This window comes from Pan paniscus, chromosome 9 (assembly GCF_029289425.2).
Source record: "Pan paniscus chromosome 9, NHGRI_mPanPan1-v2.0_pri, whole genome shotgun sequence".
Lineage (NCBI taxonomy): Eukaryota > Metazoa > Chordata > Mammalia > Primates > Hominidae > Pan > Pan paniscus.
The window spans coordinates 7,573,666-7,592,996 of NC_073258.2; the positions used below are offsets into that span (position 1 = coordinate 7,573,666).

Sequence of the window (19,331 nt, forward strand, 5' to 3'; positions counted from 1 at the left end):
CTGATAGGTAAATAATAATGGCAGCCTAAATTTACATCTTTTGTTCCAGTTGATTTTTGTGTGTTGTGTTGCTGGATAACTTTGAACTGAGTAAAACAAAGTCACATCATGATGGTGTAGGGGCATCATTAAAGAAAAGTTGAGGAAGGAGGATAGGCTTTTCTCAACAGAAGCTTGCTGCAGGCAATTTCACTAAAGTTGTCTAATAAGGTTTAAAATTAGTACTTTAGTATCCCATACATTTGTTTATAAATATTACAAGGGCTAAAGAAACATCTCAGGGAGTACTAATTCTTATTTTATTACCTAATTTTTCTTCAGGGAAAATTCCAGGAAAATAATCTATCGGTAAACAAACAATTAGGTTTGGCTCCAGAATTAATATCTGCAATCAAAAATGTCAAAAAATACTTGTTCTTTACAACATCAAAGTATTCTATGACTTTAATAGTTAAACTAGTAAAGCATGGTGGTATAAGGACAGTCAGAAAATAAGGACAGGAAAAAATACACAAAGTTGTGGTTATATATTAAATGAAAAAAACACAGAATAACATAGAAAGATAATAAATTGCTTAATACAAACTCTATTTAGCAAAATAGAGTTTCCTCTATTAAGTTTGCTCCGTTAAGCTGTGTAATTCACATTTTGCACAAAAACAAAATCCAGTGTGAATTAGAAATAAACTCAAAATAAAACCATGTGACTTTAAGTAATAAAACTATGGACTTTTTTTATTTTTTGGTTAAATTTTAATAATATAACATGGGGAAACAAGTACTTGAATTTTGCTTATGGAAGTATGAGCTACTGAAATTGTCTAAAATGAAATGACAATACTTATCAAAAATTAACAGAACAAACTTTTTATACTGCAATTTTCATTTCTATTAATATACCTAGAAAAATGCTTGCAGAGATATGAATATATATGTGTATATATGTTTGTAGGTGTGTGTATACATACACATTAATTTATTCATCAATCATAATGATACCCCAAACCATTGACTGGATCTCATAGGTCTAGTAATAGGTGAGCTATTATCTTTATGAAGAAACTATTTCAATCAAATTTCAAGCCTCATCTTTGGAACAGAATATTTTTACTACCTTATCTCTAATGTGCTTGGTCTTTATCCCATAGATAAAGGGGTTGAGGAATGGTGGGACCAGTAGGTAAAGACTGGACAAGGTGATATGTACATATGATGGGATATAAGATCCAAATCTGCGAGTAGAAAATGAAAAAAAAAGCAAGGAGATAGAATTGGAAGAAGACATATATATGGGGAATACATGTATTAAATACCTTAAGTCGTGCCTCTTTCAGAGGCAAGTGAAAGACAGTGATAAATATTTGAATATAGGAGAGGGTGATGAAAATGAAGTCAAGCCCACCAACAATAAATGCTCCAAGGATACCATAGACCTTATTAATGTAAACATCGTCAGTGGCAAGCTTCACAAGGGCCATGTGTTCACAGTAAGTGTGGGATATTAACTTGGTTCGGTAGAGTTTCAGATGGCATTTTACAAGCAATAGGCATGGAATTACCAGAATGGCAGGCCGCAATGTCACTCCAACTACAATATAAGTGACTAGCTGTCGAGTGAATACTATAGCACGCCTCAGAGGATAACAGATCGCTACATAGCGGTCCAGAGCCATGGCTAGCAGGACTCCTGATTCAATGCCTTGAAATGTGTGGATGAGCCACATCTGAAAGAGGCAAGCATCAAAATATATCTCTGGCAAATGGAACCAAAAAATACCAAGCATCTTGGGCACAATGCTGGTGCTAAGTGAAATGTCTGTGGCTCCTAACGTGGCCAGGAAGATATACATGGGTTCATGGAGGCTTGGCTCAGATTTGATGATGATCAAAAGTAGAGAATTTCCAATCAGAGCAATGACATACGTAGCACAGAATGGAATCCCAATCCAGCATTGTACAGATTCAAAACTGGGGATCCCAATAAATGTCAGCACAAAGGGCATGGACAAGGTACCATTTGTAATAGGCAGGGCCATTCAGGGGTCTTCTTAGAAAGGGGAGAAAGTTTGCCAAGCTGTGATTCTCTGTACTTTTATATACTTTATGCTTATCCAATCACAAAGTTATTGAATAGCAGAATTAGGAGAACCAACTCCATCAACTTACTTATCTCTTTTTTAATGAATGAAAAAATGCCAATATAAAGACCCATAGAAAGGTTCACCAGTTTACACTTTAGCAAAATCACCCAGCCACACTCAGTGAAGACTTTTGGACATCATTTCTGAGAAGAGGCCAATATGATCAACCTGCTTAGTGGTGCTTTCCTTGTTCCCCAACTCCATTTTCTCTTTCCTCTTCTAACCTGTTCATGGAAAGCAGGAATACAAATATTTATATTTGGGATTATATTTTAGACAGAGAAATACAAACATTTATTCTAGCTTTAGCCCCAAGTGTTCAAATATGACACTGCTGCAAGACTCAGACTCCATTCAGTAGACAATGACAGTCACATAATTTTGGTGTATTACCATAGCAATTCTGATACAGGAGACAAGCCTTATACAAAAACTCTGTAGTTCATATAAGCACCCTAAACCTCTCACACCAGGACTTTTTCCACACATTGGAGGGTAAAGACATATTTAAACTATTTATATATAAATTTAAAATTAAGGAGATTTTAGAGTACCTGGTTTAGGAGAAGAGGAACCTCAGGTTGTATCGTCAGGGGAACCATGAAGAAGATGTTGAATTAGTTAGAGGTGAGGTTTAGTTAATGAGTTTGGAAGCCTGAATCTCCATATGGAGGCAGTGTGAACAGATATAACCCTTACATAGAAATCAGGCCCTGGTGTGTGATGTTCCCCTTCCTGTGTCCATGTGTTCTCATTGGGCCCGTTGTGGGGTGGGGGGAGGGGGGAGGGATAGCATTAGGAGATATACCTAATGTTAAATGACGAGTTAATGGGTGCAGCACACCAACATGGCACATGTATACATATGTAACTAACCTGCACGTTGTGTACATGTACCCTAAAACTTAAAGTATAATAATAATAAAAAAAAAAGAAATCAGGCTACTTACTGCTGAAGGAAAGTCGAAAGCTCTATTTTTTTTTTTTATCTTCTGGAAAAGTTGACATAAGAAAAATATGATGGGATGAGACTATTTGAAAATTCTCCAAGAAATTCAATGGGAAATAATTGACAAACATGTTGAGGTGGAAGTGCCTTGGGAAGCAGCAGAAATAGAGAAACATGCAAAACAAAATTCTGATTGCAATATAATGGCTGTGGCTGGGACACTTAACAATTTCCAGTAACCATACACTGGCAAATAACTATGGTTCAGTTGCAGGGCTGGTAACACAATATTATGCATCAATGATTTTTTTTTAAGTGAGAGCAGAGAGGTTATGCAAGTGATTAGTTGTCTAGGTCTAAATCAAGGTGATCCATAAATTTTATAAGTTGTGTGCTAAGCATTTCTAATATTTCTCCATAACTCAAGTCATCACATCCAAATATTATTCTGTGTTCTTCCCTGGCCCCTAGTCACCATAATAACCACAGATTTAAACTCTGGAATGTTTTGGAGATCATTACATTGTTAGAGCCCAGAAAACCAATATCCCTAAATATAGCACTTTAACATTCTGAACTAAAGAAGCAACCGCAAGGTTTCTCTGATATCCCCCAGCCCTTCCTGTCTTTCACTTCTTTGTCTTTCCCAAAGCATGGGATGAGGTTATTCTCTGAAGTTCCCTTATCTACCTAGACGCTAGACCCCTAAAGAGGAACACAATTGCCTTCAATCCCTTCCCTGAAATTCCATTAACCAGAGAAGATTAAAACTCATATTACAGAGGGAGACACTGAAAATTAAACACCACACCTGAGCCCAGATGAACTTCATCTCAAACTATTGTCTCTTCTCAGGTCCCATTCAATCTCTCCCCTCCCCTATAAAGAAGGATATATAAGCATCTGTGCTTAATTGAGTTATCAGGTAATCATTCTCCTTGGAGTTCTCCATGCTTATGCATGTTAATAAAATTCTATGTCTTTTTCCTGTTAATTTGTCTTTTGTCGATTCATTTTAACAGACGTAGACTTCAACCTTCAGAGGGATAGTTTCAACTTCCCTACACACTCATGATCCTTCTCTCTTTCAAGTAAAACATCTGCAGGTCTAAATTACTTCTCCAATAGCAGGCTCCTAACTGCCCTTAACATCTCAATCTTCCAAAGTAGATTCTTCAACTTATCATTATTGTTCTTTAATTGTAGTTCATAGAATTTCAAAGTCAGACCCTAACAAAAATATACTCTTCATGTTTATGATTTGGATTTTTTCTGGAGTCTACATTCATTAGCTGCACTTGTACTTGTACTTCAAGATGTACTGTTTCACCTCCACTTGAGCTGTACACATTCCTAACTATAACTTACTCAATATCCAGAAGCAACAGTGACAAGTGACTGGCACAGAGGAAAGTTGCTCTCTGCTGGTCCCAGCTATGTAATATTTGTGGTTTGTTACATAATTTTCCCTGATTACCAAAGTTTTATTAGCCTTTCTCAAATCCTGAGAGATATTATTTTTTCCCTAGGGCAAAGATGGAAGTTTAAAGCCAGCCATTTCTAAGGGTTAGCGGCTTGCTCAATTCCCTGGGGGCCTGGCATATCCAGTATGGCCAGGAGATGGCAGTGTTGAAGCATCTTCTGTTAGTAAAACACATCCCTGTCTCTCAGAGCCCCAGAGATAGGGTTTATCTCGTTCTCACTTATTTGACAAAGAAAAAGGACACTAAAATAAGGCAATGCATCGATTGAGACTCCATTTCATCTCTGAACAAATTGGACAGCGTTATTGTATGCTTGGTAAGGAAAGGGAATCAAAAACAAAACAAATATTGTACCTTGTATTTACTCTTGACCATCAAAGGATTTCCAGAAGGCATTTCAGTGATCCAAGAAAGAAGTGTGTTTGGAAGTGGTAGGCAGAAGAGGGTTGAGAGTACAGTAATCCCTGTAAGAAGTAAGACTTGCTAAGAGAAAGGGAGGAAAATCAATTATGCACAGATGATTTTTGTCCTATTTTAAGAGACAGAAAATTAGAGCAGTCCTTCCTAGAAAAGTAAATCACAAGCTTTTTTTTTTTAACAATCTCTTGATCCCAAGAAGTTCCCTACTCTTAAATATCTTTAATACAGAGTTTAATTTAAAATGCATATATGTTTTGGCTTTTAGTTTTTCCTTATTTAAAATTAATTAATGCAGAACAACACAAACCAGAGAACCTAAATGAAATAGACTAATTCCTGGAAACATACAACCTCTCAATATTGAGCCAGGAAGAAATTGAAATTTTAAGCAGACCAATAACACGTTCCAAAATTGAATCACTAATAAAAAACCTACCGACCAGTAAAAGCCCTGGACCAGATAAACAGCCAAATTCTACAAAGAAGTATAAAAAAAGAGCTAGTACTCATCCTACTAAAATGATTCCAAAAAGTTGAGGAGGAGGGACTAATCCCTAACCCATTCTGTGAGGCCAGATTTGTTCTGATTCCAAAACCTGGGAGAGACACAAGGAAAAAAGAAATCTTTAGGCCAATATCTCTGATGAACATAGAGTCAAAAATCCTCAACAAAATACTAGCAAACAAAATCCAGCAGCACATCAAAAAGCTAATCCACCAAGATCAAGTAGGTTTTATTCCTGGGATGCAAGATTGGTTCAACATACATATAACAATAAATGTAATTCATCACATAGACAGACCTATAAACAAAACCACATGATTATCTCAATAGGTACAGAAAAGCTTTTCGTAAAATTCAACATCCCTTCATGTTAAAAGTCCTCAACAAACTAGGCATTAAAGGCACATACCTCAAAATAATAAAAGCTGCCTATTACAAACCTACACCCAATGTCATACTAAACGGGCAAAAAGTGGAAGCATTCCCCTTGAGAACTGGAACAAGACAAGGATGCCCACTCTCACCACTCCTATTCAACAAAGTACTGGAAGTCCCAGCCAGAACAATCGACAATAAAAAGAAACAAGAAACAAAAGGGATCCAAATAAGAAGAGGGGAAGTCAAACTATCTCTCTTCACCCGCAATATGATTCTATACCTAGAAAACCCCATAGTCTCTGCTCAGAGGCTGTTAGAACTGCTAAACAACTGAAATAAAATTTCAGAATACAAAATTAGTGTACAAAAATGAGTAGAATTTCTACACATCAACAACATCCAAGATGAGGGCCAAATAAAGAATGCAATTCCATTCACAATAGCCACAAACAGAATAAAATACCTAATAATACAGCTAACAAGGGAGGTGAAAGATCTCTACAATGAGAATTTAAAAACACTGCTCAAAGACATCAGAGATGACACAAACAAATCATAAAACATTTCATGTTCATGGATAGAAAGAATCAGTGTTGTGAAATGGCCATATTTCCCAAAGCAATTTACAGATTCAATGTTATTCCTATCCAATTACCAGTGACATTTTTCACATAATTAGAAAAAAAAATCTAAAATTTATATGGAACCCAAAAAGAGACTGAATAGCCAAAACAATAGCAAGCAAAAGAACAAAGTCATGGAGTCACACCAGATGACTTCAAACTATACTCCAAGTCTACAGAAACTAAAACAGCATGGTACTGCTACACAATTAGACACATAAACCAATGGAACAGGTTAGAGAATTCAGAAATTAAGCTGCATGCCTACAACCATCTTATGTTTAACAAAGTTGACAATATGAGTAATTGGTAAAGCATGTCCTATTCAGTAAATGGTGCTGGGATAACTGGCTAGCCAATACAATCTTCTGTAACCGACGCAGAAGATTGCATATGGCTAGCCAGTTATCCCAGCACCGTTTACTGAATAGAACATCCTTTAAATATCAATTCAAGATTAATTAAAGTCTTAAATGTAAGACCTCAAACTATAAAAACTCAAGAAGAAAATCTAGGAAATACTATTCTGGACCCAGGCCTTGGCAAAGATTTTATGATGAAGGATCCAAAAGCAATTGCAGCAAAAACAAAAATAGACATAACTATACTAAAAAGTTTCTGCACAGCAAGAAAAACTATTAACAGAGTAAGTAGACAAGCTACAGAATAGAAGAAAATATTTGCAAAATACGCATCCAAGAAAGGTCTACCAACCCCATTAAAAAGTAGGCAAAGAACATGAACAGGTATTTCTCAAAAGAAGATATTCATGGGGCCATCAAGCATATTAAAAATGCTCATCACTAATCATTAGAGAAATACTAATCAAAGCCACAATGAGATACTACCTTACATCAGTCTGAATAGTTATTTTTAAAAGGTCAAAAAGTAATATGCTGGTGAGGTTGTAGAGAAAAAAGGATGGTTACACACTGCCAGTGAGAATGTAAATTAATCTAGCCAATGTAGAACACAGTTTGGAGATTTCTCAAAGAACTTGCAACAGAACTACCATTCGACCCAGCAAGCTCCTCACCGGATATACACCTAAAGGAATGTAAATTATTCTACCAAAAAAACACATACACTTCTGTGTTCATCACAATGCTATTCGCAATAGTGAAAACATGGAATCAACCTAGATGCTCATCAATGGTGGACTCCATAAAGAAAATGTAGTGCATATACACCATGGAATACTATACAGCCATAAAAAGAAAGGGACCATATCCTTTGCAGCAACATGAATGCAGCTGGAGGCCATAATCCTAAGTGAATTAATGAAGGAACAGAAAACAAAATAACACATGTTCTCACTTGTAAGTGGAAGATAAACTTTGAGTACACATGGCCACAAAGAAGGGAACAACAGACACCAGCATTTACTTGAGGTCAGAGGGTGGGAAAAGGGTGAGGTTTGAAAAACTATTTATTGGGTATTACATTCACTATCTGTTTGATGAAATCATTTGTACATCAAATCCCAGTGATATGCAATTTCCCAGTTAAAAAACCTACACATGTTCCACCTGAACCAAAAATAAAGTTTAAAAAAGAAAAAAAAAAAAAAAGAGAACATTGATCGATCCCCGAGGAAAAAAGAAAAATCTACAGCGTAGGAAAATCTAACATAGATCTCTTTGTAACTGAAAAAACAAGGCAATAATTAAGTTTTAAAAATTCGACAAACATCGTATTTACACAAAGAATGAATGTAAGAAACAGGGCTGCACCTTTATGGTCACTGCCTTCAGGAACATTCCTTTATCCTAAATTCTAATCATAGTTCTTAAAGCATGGAATAATCTTAATAAATATTTGCTAAAGAAACTAAAACACATTAGGAGATAATTTTACTATGAATATAAAAATACTGTTTAACTTCTGTTAAACTAAGTTGTTTGCCAAGTACTACATCAGGAATATATTCACCTATCTTTTTTTGCCAAATATATTATACAATAAAAAATATATAAAAAATACATAAAGCATAACTAAAAAATCCATGTAATCCATCACAGTTTCTTGAGGGAAGGTTCAATACAATGGAATCACACTTCTTCTGCACTTCCACAATATTTCCCACCCTCCTTGCAGAGATAATCAATATCCTATACCTGGAGAGTATTATTTCTAATGTTTTTCTTTGTATTTTTACCAGTTCACTTTCCTCATTCTGCCAACAACAATTTGACAGAATGAGATACATTAAATCTGTTGATCTCATCTTATTTCTGCTATGCTCCATTTCTTTCATAGTTCATCTACGATCTTGCTTTCATTCTTTGCTTGCTATTCAACTATTTTATCTCATCTGGTCTCATCATATCTCATCTCATCTTTGAATTTAAATGTACACTTGTCTATTCCTTCTTCCCTGCAAATGAATTTTACTGAAGAAAAATACACAAAAATGTTGACGAGACTGGTTTTAAATGTATGACAAATAACATCAAATGGGTCTTTTAGTGATGTTTTTTAATGAAAGCTAACGATAGCCAAAAAGTGGAAGCATTGTAAATGTCTTTCAACTGATGAATAAATGAATAAAATGTGGCATACCCATTTAATGGAACATTACTCAGCCTTAAAAAGAAATGCATTACTGATATATGGTACATGGATGAACATTTAAAATATTACATTAATATAAGAATTAATTGAAAAGAATTGAAAAAAAAGTCAATACAAGAGTTCACATATGTAATGCTTTATTTATATAAAGCGTCCAGACAGAAAAATCCATTGAAACAGAAAAGAGATTAGCAGTTGCTAAGACTGGAGATGGGGGGAGCAGAAGTAATGGGATGTGACTACTAATGTGTATAGATTTTTTTTTAGGATGACAAAAGTATTTTCAATTAGGTAGTGATGATGGTTGCACAGCCTTTATAATACACTAAAAATCATCAAATTGCATACTTTAAAATTGCAAATATTATGGCATGTGAATTCCGTCTCAGTAAAAATACACAATTGAATAAAGATCACCAAGGTATTCTGTTGTCTCAGCATGCTTCTGAGAATGTTACACACAGCTCTGCCCAAAGACACTGACCTAGCTCCAGCTAGAGGATCATCAGCCACACAGCTATCCCGGCACTCTGCTCCATTCATTTCCGTCTCTTTGCACTTAATCCTGAAATCATTTTTCTCTGCATCTTAATTCTCAGAGTATGTACACCTGGGCCTACATGTTTAAGGTGTGTTTTAGCCTGGATCTGTGCTACATGCTTGGTGAGCCTTTTCTCACATATTCCTCACAAGTCTCTGAGGCTCGTATTGTTAGCCCCATTGTAGAGAAGAGGAAGTAACATGCCCAGGAGTATGTAGAATGTTAAAGGAAGGGTAATGGAGAAACCCAGACCTTTTTGATTCCTAGCTAGGATACCTATTTATCCATCTTTAACTTAAGGCAATCCCTTCGAGCCCTCAAACAATTTATTCTTGGAATAAATTTCTCTTTTTAAGATGTTCATTGCATCATAGTCAGGGCATATCAGTCTGACTCATATCTCAGCCCTCTAGCTGCTGTAGGTGGCTGTCCTTCACCTCGGATTCTGCATCCAATTAGCCAGAGCCCTCAATTGAAAAGCAATGGAGCAGACTCTCAGAAACTATGTGTACAACCTCATTTTGAGGCCAGGTCTTTTTTTATACCTTAAAAAAAGGGAATATGAACCCAGATCTTCAGCATGGAACAAATTTGACCTGTAAAGAAGACCAAAAAGCAACCAAGAAGTCAAACAGATCTGTGTGCTGACTGGGACCTAGCTGAAATCAGCTGGACCAGGTGCTGTACTCCATGTGGAAATTGCTTCAGCTGGGGTTTCTTTAGCAGAGAACACTGGACAGGGACAACATTGTTTCAGAAACTAGTAATATTATTATGCACTGTAATTGTTCTTTTTATTAATTACAGGTTTAAATGGCTTGAAATGCCAACCCACAGTCTAATTATGACACAAATTTTTCATTTAACTTTTTTCCATTAGATAATGTGCATTTTTAAGATCTTTGTTGTTTGTCTTCCCTCATACTCCAGAGAATGAAAAAAAAATGTGTCTTTTAGGATATGTAATGTGTTTTTTTCTGATAGACCTATGTTGAAATTTTTATTTTCTGTTGATTTTTTCCAATATGGGTGTTTTGTCTATTTTCATTTATATAATTTGGTGCATTTTTATACCAGATATTTTGAAATACAGTTTTTTCATTCACTCATGATTAATCTGTAGTTATCATCATATTGTTTGTTTTGGTTTCTTATTTAGGAGTATCACTTACTTATTATCTTCATTCTTTATCCTTCATGTATACTAACTTTTCTGAAAGAATTCATATATTTATGATTTTTTTTTCTTTTGGGAGAATGACTCCTCATTAATTATTCATTCTGCGTTATTAATGGCACAACCACTGAAATATTTAATGCTCTAATCCAGAATTAAAATGGTTATTTCATTATTAAGTTTTGCTTATCTAATTCAACAATTTTTAATATGTCTGCCTATCAACTAACATGTTGTTTTATCTTTTGTCATGTATTTTTGATTCTTTCTAAACATAGTTAATGTTTACATAAACTTTATTAAAAAAATATTATGACTCAAAGTCATTTCTACATTATTGACAAGATTTTTCCCCAAAATTATATGTATCTATGTCTGCCTCTTGAATGATATGATTTTTTACATCAGAACGTTTTACCGTATTATTTCTTTCTTTGACCATGCATCTTTTCAAAATTAGTGATTCAGATGACTCTCTCTGTCAACTTGATTCTTAAGGAAAAAAAAATTTGTTTGGTTCTAAGTCTTGACTAAAGTCCTTATTCAGGAGGTGGTTTCTTATATGCCAGTTCTGGGTTTAGCTAATATATTGTTTCAGGTTTGCATAATGATTATTTCAAGTCTTCACCTTTCTTTTACCCTGATAATATTGGAATAAAATCTCTAGCATGCAGGTTTTCTGTATGGTAAGATTGCATATTACTTAGAGCCTCCAAATTTGTGGCTTTTGAATACCATTAATTGACACAAAGAAAATGTTTACTCTGTTCATTATTCAATGTCATTTTTACTTAGATTCTACGAATTCTCAGGCATTGTCCCCTGTTTTCCTGATAAAGGGTAAATAAGATACAGTTTCTGTACTCAAGATGCTTTCAGTGGGTAACAGAATTTGTATGTTCAATTTTAGAACTTAAACTTCCAAATTTGAGTAAAACTCAAGTTAGGTAAAAATCAATAAAATTGTGTGGTTCTAGAAGGATATTTGATATGTAAGCCCAAATCACTGATTTTGTTTTCCTAAAAATGATATTTGTGAATATGTTTAATATTTTTCAATTTTTTTTGCATTCTCTCCTGTGTAAATTCCTTGGTGTTTATAGTCATTGGTTGCATTACATTAAGTTTTATGTTGTAGATATCAGTATTACTGATTTCATATTATTTTTATATTGATAAGTATTTCAGATAAAGTAGATAAGACACAGATAAATGATTCCAAATGTATCAAAATATAGATTCAAAGCAAATACTAAAAAGTGAGACATAGCTAGAATTACAGGTATGTGTTGAGCTAGTAGTTTGAGAATATTGATCTGTGACTTTCATTATATTTAGGTTTTTACTTAGAACCAACCCTAAATCTCTATAGGAGTCACTAATGATCAAGTTACTTTTTTGAAGAAAAACACTTTCAGAACATGGTCACGAATTTGCTTGGTCTTCACTCCATAGACAATAGGGTTGAGAAAAGGTGGGACTAACAGGTAAAGATTTGACAAGAGGATGTGAACATATGGTGGTATGTGTGAACCAAACCTGTGTGTGAAGAAAGAGAAGAAGGCAAGAAAGTAGAACTGTAGGAAGACACAAATGTGGGCAATGCATGTATTAAAGGCCTTGAATCGTGCCTCCTTCTGGGGCAGTTGAAAGACAGTGATAAAAATTTGGACATAGGACAAGGTGATAAATATTATGTCAAACCCTAGGATTGCGAAGGCAACAAATAGGCCATATATCTTGTTGACTCGGATATCTTCAGTAGCCAGCTTCACAATGGCCATGTGCTCACAGTAAGAGTGAGAGACGACTGTAGTTCGATAGTGTTTAAGACAGCATTTGATGAGCCCTAAGGAAGGTATTATAAGAATGGCAGCCCTGAGTGTCACCCCAAGTCCAATATGAGTTAAGAACTGCTGGGAGAAGATGGTGGCATGTCTCAGGGGGATACAGATGGCCACATAGCGATCCAGGGCCATTGCCAGAAGGATACCTGATTCAATTGCCTGGAATGAGTGAATAAGCCACATTTGAAAAAGACAGGCATCAAAAGAAATCTCTGGCAAATGAAACCAGAAGATGCCTAACATTTTGGGAAGAATGCAGGTGTTAAGTGCAATGTCTGTGGCTGCCAACATGGCCAAAAAAATGTACATGGGTATATGGAGGCTGTTTTCATATTTGATTATAACTAAAATTAGGGAATTTCCAATCACACCAATAAGATACATGGCAGAGAAAGGAATCCCAATCCAACACTGCACTGACTCCAGACCAGGAATCCCAATTAGTATAAACACAGAGGGCATGAAGACTGAGCCATTGAATGTCGGCATGATTTGTTCAGCAGAATCAAGTGGTAGACTTGCTGTTTCATCTTCTATTCTCTGTTGAGCCTTGATGAATTAAAAATTAAAAATATGTTAATTTATTTTAGGAAAATATACTTTAGTTATTTTAGGAATGTATCATGTTGTATTTTCTATTCTAACTAATCTTCTCTAATTTTCTGTCTCCTTTACCAAAGTCACTGAAAGACAAACATCAGGTTCTGTTTCTCCATGTCTTAATCATTTTCAATGGGCAAAATTAAATGGATTAGATGGCTTTTTTCTGGTTCATGACTATTGGATCAACAATATTTTACGTTTATTACTCAGCATTATATACTTTTTCTGTGACTTACCAATTGAAATTGTAAAAAAAAAAATTATTTAATGCAGAGCAAAGAATTTTAAAACTAGACTTCATCTACATTAGCCATAAAGAAAGGATCCACAGGCCGGGCACAGTGGCTCATGCCTGTAATCCCAGGACTTTGGGAGGCCAAGGCGGGTGGATCACGAGGTCAGGAGATCGAGACCATCCTGGCTAACACGGTGAAACCCCATCTCTACTAAAAATACAAAAAATTAGCCAGCGTGGTGGCCGGCGCCTGTAGTCCCAGCTACTTGGGAGGCTGAGGCAGGAGAATGGCATGAACCCGGGAGGCGGAGCTTGCAGTGAGCCAAGATCACACCACTGCACTCCAGCCTGGACGACAGAGCGAGACTGTCAAAAAAAAAAAAAAAAAAAAAAAAAAAGAAAGGATCCACAGTGCTGTAGACCATTCTGGTCATAATCAGAAGACAAGTTTGACTGAAATGTTCTTTAGTTTTGAAATCCACTGGCTGTTTTTTCTTTTTTTCCAGGTTAGTTTTTTTGTAGTCTGATTCTTCTCATATAGGCTCAAAATTCTTTCAACCTAATTTTTCAAACTTTCAGTGTCTTCTCAAAACCCAATCATATATCTTATACATTGTCCTGTGCATTCTCTAACAAAATTAATTCCTTATTTTTGAATTCATGGGTCTTTTCTTCAGCACTTCCTATCAAAGCTTCTTCTCACCTACCATGCTCAGCCATGTGCACATCTCTTGTATTAATATCAAGTGCCAACATATACCCTCTAATTTTCATTACCTAGAAATAGGCATTGTTACCTCCCTAAGCCTGAACCATCATCTCTTCTTAACAACTTGAAATTACATGAAACTCTCTAAGAAATGTTATAATTTTTTTCTTTACATAAAACTTTATATATCTATACATCTTCTATCTACTCAAATACAATTATTTATGTAAAGGTGAAGATTTTCTTTGGCACGTTATTTTGCATAGGACTGTTTGAATACTCTTTTCTGTCTCTGCCCTTCACTGGTAACTCCAACATGTAACACTCTAGGCTTCCAGAGCCTTCTATCTCTGTTACCAGGGGACAAGTGTCAGTGTAGAGTGGGCTTTGCCTTCTCATCATCCAAAGCTCAAGGGCTTTTTATTGTCTGAATTAATCTCTGCTTCAAGAAAATATTTGCATCACAAAATATGTGAAATATTAAATAATTTACATATTACCTGTATTTTCTTTTAGTAATTGCAAAACTCACTCTCCGAAATAATTTAAGTAGACTGCAAAATAGATAAAGATAGTAGTGGGGGGCCAACAAGGAAAAATCTCACCAACCTGCCAGCCTCATCACCTTTCAATTGTCTATTTGTTTAATTTTTTCTTTTTCCCCGATATACTTAGATTGTTTCTGGGAAGTGAAAGAGCATGTATAAGCTATCTCCAGCAATTGCAGAAGCATCTCTTTCTTTCCATAAAACTTATCCAAAAAATAAATTAGAGCTTTAATATTTAATGATTTTAATTAACAAAGATTTATTAAGTATCCACTATGATCCAAATATTGTTTGAAGCAATTGAGAAACAAAGATAAATTTATTTATTCCATATTTATTAATTGTCTACATTTTGCTGAATGTGTGGACTTCAAAAAGTAACATGTACCATTTATTAAATATGTGTTAAATATCACTCAGTTAAAATCTTTAAACATTTTACATTGTTTTACCATTCTTAATTTATGAAATTAGCATTGATTATAGTAATATATTAATATTAATATAGTTGATTATATTAATGAAAGTCTAGAACTTCTTGTTATAAGTAAATACACTTGGATCAAAATTTTATGCCGTATTTACCCAGAAAGAACAAAATATGCAAATTTCTGTCCTCTAAGATTTTTTTATTTATTTATTTTTTTTAACTTATTTTTGAGATTGTTGCCCAGGCTGGAGTGCAGTGGCACGATCTCGGCTCACTGCAAGCTCCGCCTCCAGGGTTCACGCCATTCTCCTGCCTCAGCCTCCCCTCCTGAGTAGCTGGGACTACAGGTACCCGTCACCACGCCTGGCTAATTTTTTGTATTTTTAATAGAGACGGGGTTTCACCATGTTAACCAGGATGGTCTCAATCTCCTGACCTTGTGATCCGCCCGCCTCAGCCTCCCAAAGTGCTGGGATTACAGGCGGGAGCCACCAAGCCTGGTCAAGATTTTATAAATATAATTCAATAAATAAGGATTACAAGATATATGTATCAGAGTGTAATTACGTGAGGCTGGGTGATGTAAAAATATACCAACTATTTTCATCAGTGAGCTTGTTAAGATTCTGATGGACATTACTCCCCAATCACTTTAATTTATCACATAGGTATAGGACGCACAGTATAGAACACGTTTATTATATGCTACCTGTTTGATATATGTCCACTTCTTGAACAACATACCATCCAAATGTAAATAAAAAATAAAAGTTTAAGTCCCTTCAACCATTTGAATGGACTTTCTCCTGATCCAAGGCACTCTAAAATTTAACCTGAAAGGCTGGTTCAGGCCATGAAGGGAAGTGGGGGTGAGACATGCCTCATTACATCTCTCCAGCATTAACATCAACACAGACCTTAAGTCTAACAAGAAACATTTACAATCTGTTCTCTCTCAAGCCTGCTACCCAGAGGCTTCATCTGCATGATAAAACTTTGATCTCCATAACCTCTTACTGCAACTCAGATATTCCTTTCTAATTGACAATTAGAAAAATTTTAAACCTACCTACAAACCTGGAAGCACCCCTGATTTCTGGACCTAACCAATGTATTTCTTAAATGTATTTTATTGAAGTCTCATGTCTCCCTAAAATGTATAAAACCAAGGTACACCCAGACTACCTTGGGCACATGTTCTCAGGACCTCCTGAGCACTGTGTCCCAGGCCATGGTCACTCATATTTGGCTTGGAATAAATCTCTTCAAATATTTTACAGAGTTTGACTCTTTGTTGACATATATACTGGGCAATAATCTCCGATTTGGCTCAAAAATATTTATTATTGCCTTTATCAGAAATATTGCTCTGATTAATTTAACAGGGCCACATGAGTAATAGTTGAGCTGGAGACTCTTTGAAAGGTAACATACAAATTCAAGCTTTGACAATGTATATACTGAGTAGTCAGAGAAAAGACAGCAAAAAGAGACGATGAAGCAAGTGAACAAAATAGCAAGTAAATAAAATAGAAAAGCAAGCCTTCAATCAAAAAGCCCATAGACCATGTTGAGAAAATAATGACCTTTCTTCTGGATAGTTTTTCATTTCCATTTCTATTTCCACCTCCACTTCCACCTTCCATTAGGCCTAATTTGTTTTTCTGGGGCAGACTTTCTCAATCTCAGCACTGACATCTTAAGCCAAATAAATTATTTGTTGTGGGAGATGTCATCTGTACGGTAAAAGGTTTAGCAGCATCTCTGGCTCCTATCCATTGAATGCCAGTAGCACTTCCTTGTAGCAACAATAAAAAATGCCTTCAAGCATTGCCAAATGTCCCTTGGATGCATGAAGAGGGACATATCTCTTGTTGCTAGCAGTTATAACCTAAGACTTCACATTAGGGGGGAAAATAAGCCCTTAATTAAATAAAGATTGATGAATTTATGTATGTTAAATCAAACTGGGCAGAATAAAACTGGGTATTGAGGGAAATATTTTTTCAGTAGATATTGGCCAGATAAAGGAGATAGACAAGGGAATTCTTTAAAGACAAAATAGTTTGTATAAAATCACAGAAGTATGAAACACATGCTGGAAATACATATCAATAAATATTTTACTACATAAACTCGTTCATAAACAGAAATAATAGTTGGTTAAATGTAAAAGGGAAAGGATCAAATGTAAAGTTACTATTTTAAGCCAAGTAATAAAAGTTTGTAAGTGATAGGCCAGACCTTTGGCCTTTTAAAAATTCTATCTGCTAGCAGGTTAGCAAATGATTTTAAGGGAATGAGAGCAAGGGCATAGTAAGATCTTGTTAGAAAGGTATTTGTGATAGTCCAGATGGGATACTATAAAGTAATGTGACAATAGTGAAGGATTAACAACAAATCAAAATCTGTGAGGACCCACCAACATGATGTAAGGGTACATTGAGAGATGAGGCAAAACATGTTCTTGGACTGAGAATTACTGCACTGGATGAGAAAAGGCAGCCTGGGGAACAACTTTGTTTGCACAAATATGCATATGTTTAAAGGAAGAAGAAAGCTTCCCAAAGTCCTTGAAATTCCTGGGCCAAAGTCAACACGCTAGAAACTTACATCTTGCATGTGTGAATAAACCCTGAATAACTACCACTCCAGTTGTGATACAAGCTAATTCCAAGGATCTAAAACTACTAAGTGATTTAGGAGTCTAAATTTACACTCCCTCCTAGAGTTAATCCACACTATCTACAATATCAGAAATCTCATCCCTTTATATCATCTTTAAAGTTACCATTTGATCTCTGCCTGAAACCTTCCCGTGACAGAAAACTCTCTCCCTCTCTCTCTTTTTTTTTTTTTCTGAGATAGTGTGCCACATCGCAGGACAGCTTCCAGTGTCAACGAGGTCTTTTTATATAGAGCTCCAAACTGCCTCCCTCTTAATTTCTCATAAAGGTCTGAAATCTACATTTTAATAATAGACACCAGTCATAGATAATAGCAGTGAATTCTACAGAACCTGAAGCTGGTCAAGAGAGGTCACATCCTAGACCTGCTATTGCTTGGCCTTGCATGCCCTTGAGCCAGTTGTGAAATTCTAACTACCTCAGTTTCCTCATTGGTAAAATAGAAAGAGACACATTACAGAGTGATTGTAAAAATTAATGACATAATCCATTTCAAATATTGAGAAATAAACAAAAATGTGTTGATTGGCACCGGCTATTTTTCTATAAGACTTTATCCTTCTCATCCCATGAAATAACTTCACATATTTGATGACACAGTGAGCAGTTCTCCTAAATCTTCTCCAGTCTAAGCACGTTCAATTTTCTTGGCTTTTAGCAAATAAACTTTCCATTTGCTTATCAGCCCAGATAATCATTCTCTAGATGTCCTCCCATTATTAAATCTCACTTTAAAATATGTCACCCAGCATTTCATCGACTGATCATAAATATTCTGAAAAGCATGAGATACCATGAGACATCATTTTAGAGTTTGAACACTCAACTATTTTAAGATTCTGTTGCATTTTTATCATCCTGGCATATTGAATCGCAGGAGACGTATGTCCTCTTTAGAATGAATTCTTCATTTTCCCAAATACCATGCAGAATCTCAAGCTCAAAGACTTACCAGGGATATCAATGGACTTATAAGTAGAAGCCATAGAGGAGAACTCTTTTTTGTTTATGTTTCAGGCAGTGAACCCTGAGCATTTTGTATTACAAAAGGCCCCTTTGGGATTGGGTCTCACAAATCTCTGGCCAGCCTTGAGGACCACTTGGGACAAGAGTGAAACAAGAGGCAGAATATGGTTAAGAACTCAGAAGATTCATTAACTAATCGAGCTCTGTATCTAAAAATACAAAACAGAAACAAAAAGAATCTCTTCAGGACTTGGAACCAAAATGAACTCCTTTTACAAATTCATAAGAGATGACAGTGTACCATGATGACAATGTCATCACAGCACTTAATTATAAAAATAATGAGCCAATAAAGGGAAATTAAAACGTCTTGAAATATTCAGACTAATCAGTGTAGACAAATGCTGACAGATAATTAAAGGAATATTTTCGTAGTTTAATTTCTGTATGATAAGCAATTATTTCTCATTAGGTTCATGAAAGAGGCTGACTTTGAAAAGTGTACCTCAGGGCC

The 19,331-nt window shown here is 35.4% G+C and overlaps 2 protein-coding genes across 2 annotated transcripts; both read right to left on the reverse strand.

Annotated features, from left to right (window-relative positions):
• Positions 1–1,121: 1,121 nt before the first annotated feature.
• Positions 1,122–2,036, reverse strand: LOC100974786 (olfactory receptor 52A4). Its single transcript, XM_003819025.5, has one exon. The coding sequence runs from the start codon at positions 2,034–2,036 to the stop codon at positions 1,122–1,124; it is 915 nt and encodes a 304-aa protein (XP_003819073.4).
• A 7,210-nt stretch (positions 2,037–9,246) lies between these two features.
• On the reverse strand, positions 9,247–18,849 carry LOC100975109 (olfactory receptor 52A5). Its single transcript, XM_057299027.2, has 2 exons — positions 18,804–18,849; positions 9,247–13,188 (listed from the first exon to the last, which is right to left on the reverse strand). The coding sequence occupies exon 2, from the start codon at positions 13,126–13,128 to the stop codon at positions 12,178–12,180; it is 951 nt and encodes a 316-aa protein (XP_057155010.2). The 5' UTR covers positions 13,129–13,188; positions 18,804–18,849; the 3' UTR covers positions 9,247–12,177.
• Between the last annotated feature and the right edge of the window lie 482 nt (positions 18,850–19,331).